The sequence below is a fragment of the Argentina anserina genome, chromosome 5 (assembly GCF_933775445.1).
Source record: "Argentina anserina chromosome 5, drPotAnse1.1, whole genome shotgun sequence".
Classification (NCBI taxonomy): Eukaryota; Viridiplantae; Streptophyta; class Magnoliopsida; order Rosales; family Rosaceae; genus Argentina; species Argentina anserina.
In genome coordinates this window covers 13665262-13677326 of record NC_065876.1, presented here as the reverse complement: position 1 = coordinate 13677326, position 12065 = coordinate 13665262, and the positions used below count along the sequence as shown (strand labels likewise).

The 12065-nt window shown below is 35.8% G+C and overlaps 1 protein-coding gene across 2 annotated transcripts; it reads right to left on the bottom strand.

The window, feature by feature from the left end:
• Window positions 1-4603: 4603 nt before the first annotated feature.
• Window positions 4604-9814, bottom strand: LOC126793619 (probable transcription factor KAN2). 2 transcript variants are annotated; one of them, XM_050520191.1, is made up of 6 exons: window positions 8824-9814; window positions 8544-8620; window positions 7524-7569; window positions 7259-7418; window positions 6069-6141; window positions 4604-5204 (listed from the first exon to the last, which is right to left on the bottom strand). In XM_050520191.1, the coding sequence occupies exons 1-6, from the start codon at window positions 9584-9586 to the stop codon at window positions 5061-5063; spliced, it is 1263 nt and encodes a 420-aa protein (XP_050376148.1). In that variant the 5' UTR covers window positions 9587-9814; the 3' UTR covers window positions 4604-5060. The 2 variants fall into 2 exon arrangements, with proteins under 2 accessions (XP_050376148.1, XP_050376147.1); XM_050520190.1 differs by having other exon boundaries at window positions 4605-5204; window positions 6069-6144.
• Between the last annotated feature and the right edge of the window lie 2251 nt (window positions 9815-12065).

Genomic DNA, 12065 nt, shown 5'->3' with positions numbered 1-12065 from the left:
GAATGGTTTGTGCTTCTTCTTGTTCTGTCCTTGTTGTTAGTATTCTTTGTTTTTTTTTTGACACTTTTATTTGTCAAATTATCCTTTTACATGCATGTGACATGGTAAGCACTTTTCATTGAGGCTAACCCTTTTCCTCCCAATTATTGAGATTTATCTATTTTTGTTCATTTGTTTCATGCCCAGTTAAGTTAAAACTTTATCACTAAGAAGGGGCAGATTTTGTATACAAGGGTCAAAGTAAACAGTAACTAAGAACCCCTCATAAAAGATAGACAACGGCCTTAAAGTACAGTGAAAATTCTAATCAACTTCTCCATTAATTACGAGTCGATCCATATATATATATATATATAATTCAAAAATGCAGTATCACTTGCGAGCCTAAACCTTCTATGTCGAGAACTCATGTCATATAAATGTTGTACAAAATACAATACTATTAGTCTATTACTAGTGTAAAAACTAGATACATAATCAGTGGCGTAGCCAAAAATATAAATTAGGAGGGTCAGAGTTCATAGGTAAATAAATTGTAACGATTGGAAATTTTCACCAACTCTAAATTAATAAGTGTTCCATTAGAAGAATAATCTATTCGCATCAAAATGAAATAAACTTTCATATTAATTGTTGAAAATATTACATATATTAGTTTACATATATGTGTACACAAAATATATATGAAATATTATAGATTCATTTATTAATGATGGTAGTAAATCTTAAGAATTGTGTGAATAATTGAAAATTATGGTAAAATTACTCAATCAGGAAAATCCATATTTAAATGCAATAATGAAGTGCAAATATATAATATTTCAATCAATTATGCTTGAATTTAAAAATTGAAGAGGGTATTTGACCCCTCTAGCCCAAGTGTGGCTACGCGCGTGTACATAATGATATATCAGTTTGTTAAAGCCTTGGAAACTTAACTTTCTAATATGCAAGATCAAATCTGAGTAATAGGCTACATGCACCTGTGTTTTTTTTTTGAATTGACATGACTATTAATTGTTGAGACAGTGAGGTATGGTAATACAGTGATTAGTCAAGTATTATGAACTGCCCTGTTTTAAGCTTAGGTTTGTTGCACCAAAATTTGATGCAACCGGCTGTCACAGGCCAGACAAGTTACTGAAACTTTTTTATGCAAGAAAATTTATAACAGAGAAGCTTTCTTCTTCCTCATCGAGCTACTCTCTCTGTCTCTGTCTCTCTCTCTCTCTCTCTCTCTCAAAATTTAGATCGTGAAAACAATGCCCATCAAGAATGACCCGCTCGTCTCTCACAGGTCACTCTCAGATGGACCCCCGGCGGGTACCCTAGGTCTTTGGCACTAATTAAGCAGAGGAGGAGAGGCAGTGGAAGCAGGCAGGCAGATCTGACGGCTGACTGGGTTTTCCCAGAGGCGTCGTTATCGTCGGGACAAGATAGCGACACGTAGAAAGTCGTAGATCAAGGATGAATAATGATAGTGTAATGATGAATAAATAATTTGACATTCTGCATTGTGTCGTATTTGCGTTGTCTTTGATCGACAGTGCCCTACTACTGCTGCTTCTGCAGTGAGAGAGTTTACTGGTGTCGTGTGATTCATTACGTTAACACTGCAGCACCAGCAGTACGGACGTCGTCGATCTGAGTTTCATCCTTCCCTATGAACACTGTGGATGGATGGACGTATATTTATATTGAAGGAGTTGAATGATATGAATGAAATGGGGCTGTGTACGTAGCTCAAGGTTTGTAGCTTCAGAATCTGTCTAACCCTAGAGGCTTGAATTATTTCTCTATCTCCACTGCAACACACTATTCCTCGCTTTCGATTTGTACCCATTCTCTTTATTTAATTGTCCTCAGACATCCCAGACTGATCAGAGTCCTCAGAAGGACCACCATGGAGGAGGATTCAATTCAAATCTTCTTAATTGCTTCGTCTTTCTTTCGATTTACTACTTTTTTCAATGTATCGATCATTCAATTATATCCCCAAAGAACGAAGAAGTGTGCGTCTTTGATTCAGATTATGTCTGGCCGAGTATTTAAGGTCACGGTCCCTTTTATCTTTGTAACGGAAGGACTTTCATTCAAACAAGAACCATATACAACCACATATCCGAAACGGATCGAAGATGATATAAACGTAACAAGCACAAACAAAATTAAGCTCATGGTCTTGCTCAGTTACGATTTTTTTATGCTTCTTATTAACAATGTCTACAGTAGTACAGTACTCTTATCTATCTTAAATCTAATTCTTCAAAGATCATATCATTCTTGTTCTCTTCTTGATTTGTAGATTGTATTTTTGTAATTACTTGATTTAGCTACAAGTAGTATAATTATTGAATACCCATAAACATTTGCAAACTATAGTACGTATTACTTGAGTCTTGGGATGGAAGTATTGCAGTACGTTTATACTTCACAGTAGTTGATAGATGTAAGTGAAAAGGGTAATAAAGAAGATCGTGACCTTTATAATAACCATTATGTATAATCCAAATGTAATTAAGTACTTTATGCTCCTATCTATGAGATCCTTGGGGCATCAGCTACTTCCATACATATTTACTCTTGTTGTCAGCCTTCCTGACAATGTTTGTCAGCAACCGAAGAAATAAAATTAGTGCGAGTATCATCCAGATTTAGTTGAGCAAGTTTAAAACTAGTTTCCCCTTCACTATTTCAGAGTGATTAGAGGTAGCTTAATTGATTTTACGTTTTCGACTTACCAATGGCTTCACTCATGGAATCGATCAAACGTGACTGGTGTGTCCGGTTATCCACATTGTAATGTCGTGCCTATATATTTTCAATACATCTATATTTTTTCTAAACAAAGAAAAGTTCATCAGTTGTCACAAGATATGATAATATGAACTATCATTATATATAACTACGTACTGACGCTAATGGACCCATTAATGATCCCTTATGCAATAATTTTGCATCGTTAGCATATATATGACAGTTTCTACAGAATTGTCATACATATATACCTCATTCTATAATGAAGCACCTGACTAGAGAACAAAATCACTGATTGGAACGTGATTATCTATCTTAAGTCTCTCTCTCTCTCTCCCTCCCTCCCTCCCTCGTTGTGTTTTCCTCACGAGTCACGACCTCAAACATCTGTTTTAGAAGTACAGTGCGAGGAATTTGGGTTGCCATATATTGCGCTTGTTAATTTCACTAACCAATATGGCTTGTTTGTGGGCGCTTGAGTACATTGGGAGGGGTCAAATGGTCCATGCAAAATATATAATCCCACATGGGGACATTTTTGTTGGAAAGTAACTAGTAACTACTAATGATTTATAAGTACTATGTAACATATATAACACATGCATGTATACTTTCATTTTTCTCAATGGAACGAAGATTCTATACTTTAAGAACCAAAAACTGTATGATCTCACGCCATTTTGGAGACACAATACATAAGAGGAGAAATCACATAGATAATTTCAGCTACTCGCAATAAGTCGGTACAAGAAGTACGGACACTTGAAAACTTTGCATATGTTACATTTCATTACTACCACGTACAATAAAGATTTTTTGTAACTCCAATGTTAATACAAAAGCATGCAAGATTTTCATTTTATTACGTATGAGTTATGACATGTAACTCCACGAAGGAAAATTATTTTACGCACTAAGGTGCAACCGACTCGACAGTCGATATGCAATTTTAGTTATTCGTTTAATCATTAACTATTAAAATGACGATAACAATTGAGGGATGAGTGAAGATGAAGTTGTACGTAAAATATTATAATAATTAAGGGAAAAATAATTTATTGGACAATTTCAACTGATCAACAACAATAGAAATTACAAAACCTATATCAAGAAAAGCAGCATTAGCAAGACTCAACCACTACAATGTCGAGCAACACTAACATCTCTAATATTATAAAGCGAGCAAAAGAGTACCACTAAATTGCAAACTAACAAATCTATCTTTTTATCATTAGTTTCTCACAAATAAATATAAGAGCTGTAACGTAAAATGTAAAATAGATAAGTAAAATTAATTGATACTTGTGGAAAAGAAACATGGATATTGGGTAATAGAAAGTTATGATCAGAATTAACTTTTGTAAAATTATTCACACGTAAAAGACTAGTGATTGTAAAACTAACTGGGTGACTTACACACGCTTGGTATAAGTGCAGAATCGTGTGTGGAATCCACTCTCATAACCGGAAAGATATACACTTAGTTGGACGTTAAGCTTCAGTTAGAAATTAACCATAGTTAAAAATACCCCTTTTCTTTCCGATGCACAATGACATTGGAGTTAAAAATGACAAATGAAAAGGCGTATACGGAAATTTCCTTTTCCTCCCCTTTTGAGTTTGCATTTTTCATGTCTTTATCTCTTGCTCTTTTCACAAGTTAATATTCTCGATCTTCCCCTATATGCTTATATAAAGTGAAAACCATGTGATACGAGACCGAGATAATTGCTAGTTAGAGAGCTCGAGTGGTAAAAATATAAGATTATATCATAAAATGTAAAGTGCTCCATTACAATTACCAAGGATCACTTCATACTATTAAGATAGTTAAAGGTTTCATATCTCTCTCTCTCTTCTCTTTCTCATGCATTTCTCTGTCTCTCTCAGTGCAAAAAAAAAAACATACAGAATCAATTAGATTTCATATATTTACGTAGACTAGCTTGGAGATGGAATAATTAATATAAAATGTTGATTGGGATCTCATAGGAATGAATTGATAGGAATTGCAGGACATGCTTTTCTTTTTCATTTTTCCTCCTTTTGTCGCTTTCTGTCTTTCTTGTCTCCTTGTCTTTCTTCACCTCTCCTTTTACTTTTCCTTTTCTTTTCTTTAATTTCTCTTTTTTTTTTCATCTCCCTGATTTTTCCCAGCTAGCTACAACTCCTACAAGGGTACCCCATTCTCTGATTTCTCTCATCTCTTCATTCCCAGCTCCCATTCAGAGACACAAATCGATCATCTGTAATTAATTAGTCAAAATTAAAATCTGATGATGACTTAATTGATGATCAATTAACTAATTAACGTGGCCTCCTCTCCCCAAAGTGAACTCCAAATTAGGCTTCATGGGGCTTGTTGTCCCTGAATGATTTGTTGAGGAGCTTACATCTGATATCCTCTCATAGCTACTTCTTAATCCTTTGGAATCCATCATGTCCTTCTGAAAGAAACAAACACATGCATTTTAGTTTCAAATAATCTATGCAGAACCCAACAAACTGAATAAAATCAAGAACTGATCCAGCTGCAGATCGAAGAAGAAGTAGTAGTAGCGTAAGAAGTGTGTGAAACTGTGAGGATGGGAATCAAAGGACAATTTGACTCGCAGGGAATAAGTGGAATATTTATGAAAATCAAAGAGAAACTCTGAAACAGTACCCACAAGAAAGCCTGCACAACACTGTGCTACTTCCAAAAAATTATTCCCATCTGTTTTCTTTCATTTAGTTTTACTGGGGACTCGATCATGTGATATGCATTTGACTATATTTATATATATAATTAGATATATATGTCACGCTCTACAATGCATATACATTAAATGGTCAACCTATGAGTTTGGTGAGTCAAATGGATTAGGTTTTTCGAGTTTAGCTAGCTAGGGTCAGGTTTCCTTTATAATTTAGTTTTATCGTCGACCATATATATATATGTGTGTGTGAAAAGGAAATTCTGAAAGAACGAAGCTTTTTTACATTGCAAGATCTACTCTTTTATTTTCCACCTGGGATAAGTGAAAATGAAAGAACTAAGCCTTCACATTCTAGCTAGGGGAGTCAGCTTTTGAAAAGCCTGTACCTTTTCCTTGTACCTCTCTGTGTAATGTGCACGACTGATGAAGAAAGACGAAAACAGAATGACCTTTATTTGGGTTTTTAGTGAAAGGAGTTACCTTTACTTTGTTCACTTATTCTTATATATGACATGACATAACAATGTATGTATTTGAAGTGATAGAGTAATAACTAATTTATTTGGCCAGAACTAAATTTCAAATTGCTCAAGGTTACTTTAGGAATAGTACCTCATGATCAAGAAGAGATGGCATATTTCCAGCAGAATCATCCTTTGGTTTATATCCATGCAACCAAGCTTCTCTGCTACAAATTAAAGCCAACACATTGTGAGAATAATTTTTTTATATCAGTGGAAGCCATGCAAATATGCAGAAGAAAAAGCAAGTACTGATAAAAAGAAAAGAAAGCAATCTTTTAGTACTCAATGCCTTTGGTTTTGTTTATTCATAATCTTGTGCCATAAACTTTACAATTTGGTGATTGAAATAAAGCTGAACCCTTTGCCCAACCCTCCATGTGATGCTAGCAACAGAATACAAGGAATAAGCTTCAAAGTTCAAACTTCAAAGGGCATATAGCTTTGGCATTCATAGATTTCTCTACTAAAGGGTCCATCATATAAGGTTTATCTTTCACACTAAGTTTTCCAATTGCAGACCCCACAAAATCCAGAGGAAAGAGATGTATATATCTCCATCTTTGAGGTGGATTTCGTAAGTAATGTACCTAAGATAGGAGGGTGTGTTTGTACCCAAAAAAAGAAGAAGATATGAGGGTGTGTTTGTGGGAGTGGTTTCTTTTTACTCGCTTTTCACTCACTTGAAGAGATTATAATTACCCCATCATGGAGTTTCTGTGTTCATGTCTGTGGACAGAGGGAGAACAAAGCTGATTGCAGATAGTGAAATCATCATTTCTATTTGTTCTTTTTGTGGTTTCTTGCATGCAACTATTTATTCATATATCTATATGTGGGTGTGTGAGAGACAGTGATAGAGAAAGTCATGCATGTTAGATTTGCAAAGGAAACTAACAACTAGACACCAGAAGTACTTAATTAGACAACAATTTATAATTGATGATTTGAACGCAGACCAGTACGTGATTCAAAATAGAACATTCCAATTCGAAATACAATAAAGTTCAAAATAAATTTATTTATTTTCTCTAATGTTTGCTTTGATATAAGTGACTTATGCCATAAACGACTTTGATCCCCAAATTACAATGCCTACAGACCTAAGTTCCACAATCTTTTTACTCCAACTACTTAAGACATACTCATTTCACTCATTTTTACGTGTTTAGAACATCAACCTAAACCACATTTGGGGCATAAGAATATGGCAAAATTATGAATACGATTACAGTAAAAATGTATACTTTGGTAGTAGTTTTAGCCAGGAATGTATAATACCTTGAAGAATTGCTCCATAGGCCACCATAATACTCCTTATCTTGAGCATGATTCAATCGTCCCTGCTCAGAAGACCTTGTTGGAATCTGATTGATATTGTCGAACATTATATCTTCAGTGGTATCCCCAGATGAAGCATTTTCACATAGTTCAGACTGTCCTGTATACACGTCCAAAAGAATATAAGCATTTCTGTCGTGTCTTCTTAATTCACATTCTTTTCTAAATCCAAATCCAGAACAATTTGGGAACTGGGAAAAATAACCTGAAGTTGCCGCTGCTTTATCAGTAGTTTTCACCGTCCGGTACATCTGCAATAATAGAAGAATATCATTATTAAATAGCAATTTAACCAAATCATAGTTGTACGATCGAGCAAGTTGTATCCTTTTCTTGTGGACATGTTGGTCTGATACACAGTTCAAGTACAGACAGAAACATTTATGCACGCATGTGAACGATCGATGATGATATGGTGCACGCAGGCATACATGCATGCATGTTTTTATGCATGTCAGTCAAGTTAACCATGGTTAGATTTGAAGCACTGTGACTACTGGGGTTTTACTCAAATAACCTAACCCAAGTACCCGACCTAGGTATACAATTCTGATATCTGAGGAACATAGATAGATAGATATCATTGAGAAATGATGGTGTTTTCTGTACTTTTCCCTTCTTTGTTTTTTCCTCTCATCTTTCTTTAGTATTATTATATTGCATTACAGAGATCGATCGCCTTGGCTTGCTCCTCCTCCTACGATTTGTTTTGAATTTTTTTCCCCTCTCCTTGGGCTTTGTCTCACTCAATTTCTGAAACCAATACATATACTAGTTCTCATTTTCTCTCTCTGCTATGCTAGAGAGAGAGAGAGAGAGAGAGAGAGAGGCATTTGCTGGGGTGGTTCATTTTTCTAACCAAAAAGCTGATTATTAGCTTTGAGAAACAGAAGGAAGCAGAAAGAGCAGGAAGCCAGAAACCATCAGATCTAGCTATAGAAGAAAAACAAATGCTGAGGATTATTCAGAGAAAGAAGCCACTGGAATTTGGAACGTTTATACACGTAATATATAATATGCATTTTGGATTTTTAATTAGCAATGCAGACCTGCAATCAACTCGTCTTTAAGATTTTAAATCTAGCTACCCTCCATTATTAGACCAAGTACAAGTACAACCTCAACAAGCAAAATGAATAAGAATAAACGCAGAATTAATTGAGTTAATCGTTCACTAAATAAAGATTGTTAATTAAGAAGTGAAGACGAAGAGTAAGTAGCTCACTTGCAGATGGGATTTAACATGTGCCAAGGTGAGATCTTTCACATCCATAAGCTCAAGAACTGATTTTGGTGTTGCCCCTATCGTATATATACAAAAATCAACAGATATATCAGAAAAGAGGAAGAAAAGAACACACACACACACACACACACATATATATATATATATGGCGGAAAAGATCACAAGTCAACTTGTTTTCCATTTTCAATGAAGCTCATGACTTTGGTGTAAGTTGATATAATTAAGAAAAATGAGTTAGCTGAATCCATTAGTGACTTACTTTCATGGCCACCCAGAAGCTCAACGGCGTGAACGAAGCGAGCGTGTAGCGTGGTAGTCCACCGCATCCGAGGAGCTCTCATGCTACGTTTGGCCGGAAAACGGGACAAGAACCTCGACCGGAGAAACGGGTTACTCGAGGGTGAGCTTAATGTACTGTTGGATGAGGATATTGAAGTGGCCGTAGTGTCCAAATTTAGACTAGGTTTAATATTTTGTGTAGAAAATGGGAACAAATTAGGGGGAGGATGATGGTGATGAAGATGAGGATTTGGAGGAGGAGGGTTTTGGTACACTGGAATTCCTCTTATGGGTCTCAAGAACCCAAGCTCTGGGCCTAAGTATTCTCCTTGTTGTTGTTCTTGCTGGTGCTGTTGCTTGAATACCCTTTGGTGATGATGAAGTTGGTGTTGAGGGTTTAGGAACTGGTTTTGCTGAAAGGCATGGAAAAGGAGACCATTAGTGTTACCATTATGGCCATTTTGGAGCCCGAAGTGGTTTTGGTGATGGAAATGGTTGATTCGGTTGGTGTTGGAGTACTGATCATGAGAGAGGCGAGTCGGATTCGATAGCGAGAGGTTGGAGAAGGTATCGGAGGAGATGGATGAGTTTCTCGAGTCGAAGGCTCTTTTCCAGAACCCCAAATCCACCTCGGCCGCCTCTTCTTCTTCTGCACTTCTCCTCCAACTACCAGATGATGCGGGTTTGGTGTTCGGAGGACTAATTTGCAGAGACAAATCTGGCTGTGCAGGGAACAACTCCATCTAAACACAATCCAAACAAGCCCTTGTTTCTCTTCTTTCTTCTATAGCAGATTAGCAGCTCCCTTCGTCTTGTTTCAGCTGTAGCTTCTATGCTAACTGGAAGTAGTGTAATTTGCTGATCTGAGCTGATGGGAAGAGATTAGGAGTTTCAGGTGTTAACTAGATTTCTGGGTGTCTTTTGGAGATGGGGTTTGATCAAATTGTGGGAGTAGTTACAGAGATTGGAGATTGAGATGAGAGAGAGAGAGAGAGAGAGAGAGAGAGAGAGAAGAGAGATGAGAGATGAGAGAAATGACAAGGTAATGAAGTGAATGGTTGTTTCTTTTGTGCGAAGTATATGTGAGAAAATGACACTTGAGGGGGCTATAGAAAAGAAAGAGAGAGAATGAAGGGAAGAGAAGAAGAGGGTGTTTCTTTTGTGGACGTGGGGGTAGTAGGGTACTCTGCTAGCTAGGGTAGAAAATAAAAGTTAAACATAATTAAACAAGGGGAGAAGAGAAAGCTCAAAGCTAGCTTGCTAGGAAAAAAGTAAATAAATTTGACCCCCTTTTTTAAGTTTCCTTTCTATTCTTTCTCCTTTTCTTTTAACAAAAATACTATATATTCATTTGTAAAATAGATTTTACATTGATTTGTGGTCTTATCTGCAATTTTCTATGTAATAAGAGTGTGCTTTTTCTTTAGATGAGAAAGGGAAAAGAGAGCCAAAAAAAATTGACTGTAAAATTAGCTTTAACGTGTGCATATATATTCCCCATTCCCCCATCAACAACTCAACCTTTTCTAACCCGCACAAGCAAATAGTCTTTATACTCTAAAATGAAGAGTTTCTATATCAAATCCTCAAACGATTTTTACAGTTATCCATCGGAAAAAATTTCTTACGGATCCAATAATATGTAGATACAGATTAGTCTACGTATATACTATAAAAATCTCTCATCAACTATTAGATTTAACGCTAATTGATTTCAGAATATTCTTCCATACACCAGACGTAGAAGTGATCTAATATTTATGAGACTATTTTCAGCCGTTGATAATGGTCTCGGTCCCTTTCCAAGGGTAGGATTTAGTTAATTTGGTCTCCAAAATTTGCCCTAACTCATCGGTCATCACAATCAAAAATGAATATAGCTATAATTTCCACAGATGGGATAATTCTTCTCGGTTTTTAACTTCAAAGAGATTAAGCAAAACCCAACATTCCCATTAAATCTAACTTGAGAAATAAATTCTTCTAGGGTACATGGTCGTGGGCAGTTAGTTGTAGGTGGTGTAGGGCATGGTCCCTTTCCAAGTTCCATATATGTGAGGAGCAGTGGGAAACTCCAATTTACCATCTCCGTCTATAGAAGAAAGAGAAGCTGGGGCTTCACAAGGGTAATTACGTCTTTCACTCTATCCCTATGGTCTGGCCCCAACCCACGTGTAGCCGTGTAGGTAACCATGGAGACAATTTGTATCTGTTGGGGACTAAGGGGGTAAAAAGTAAAAAGAATAGGATTGGAGAGTCAAAATACGTACTTGAGGAGACAGAGAGAGTCCCAAAATACAAAGGCTCACATCTTACACCACACCCTTTGTGACATTCTTTGACACCAACACCACAGGGGTATGTCTGGCGTACAATAACAGCCGAAGTTCATTTACCAATGTAAGAACTTTTAATCAAAATGTTGGTAAAACAACATGTCTACTTGAGATTATTTATACGGCGCATCCCTCACTAGTGTGTGTATATATATATATATATATAGTCCCTATCTAGAGTGAAGCTTCACTCTGAAATTACAGAGTGAAGTTCCAATTTTGACACACTTTTCGGTCAATTTTTTTTCACCATAAGCGATTCAATATTGAGGTATGCTATTCAAGATCATCTCTACAAAATTTCATCTAATTCGGACATCGTTAAGGTATTGAAATTAGATTAAATCAATGAATGAAGTAAAACTGTTCAACGTGAACCGTTCATGTAAATCTCAATTTTGAAAGCTCAAACCATTGTCAAATTGGATGAAACTTTGTAAAGATGATCTTGAATACCATACCTAAATATTGAATCGCTTATAGTGAAAAATTTTGACCGAAAATTGTGTCAAAATTGGAACTTCACTATGTAATTTCAGAGTGAAGCTTCACTCTGGATAGGGACTATATATATATATATTATATATATATATATATCGTTCTACTAGTGATGGATCCATTTTTTAATTTAAAAAATAATAGGTCACTTAACCAACTTTTCAATTACATTTTCACATCTTCATTGTTCAATTTTTAAAGTCTAATGTGTAGATCACTTCTGTACATTTTCAGCCAAAATGAAGGTGTTCAAGACATTCAAAACTGGGAATTAAACTTATAAACATGAACGGTTAAGGTTTGAAAACTTTGGTGCATTAATTTCTTTCACTAAGTTTGATATCTTAACGATCACTATTTTGGCTGCAATTATACATAGGTGATCTAC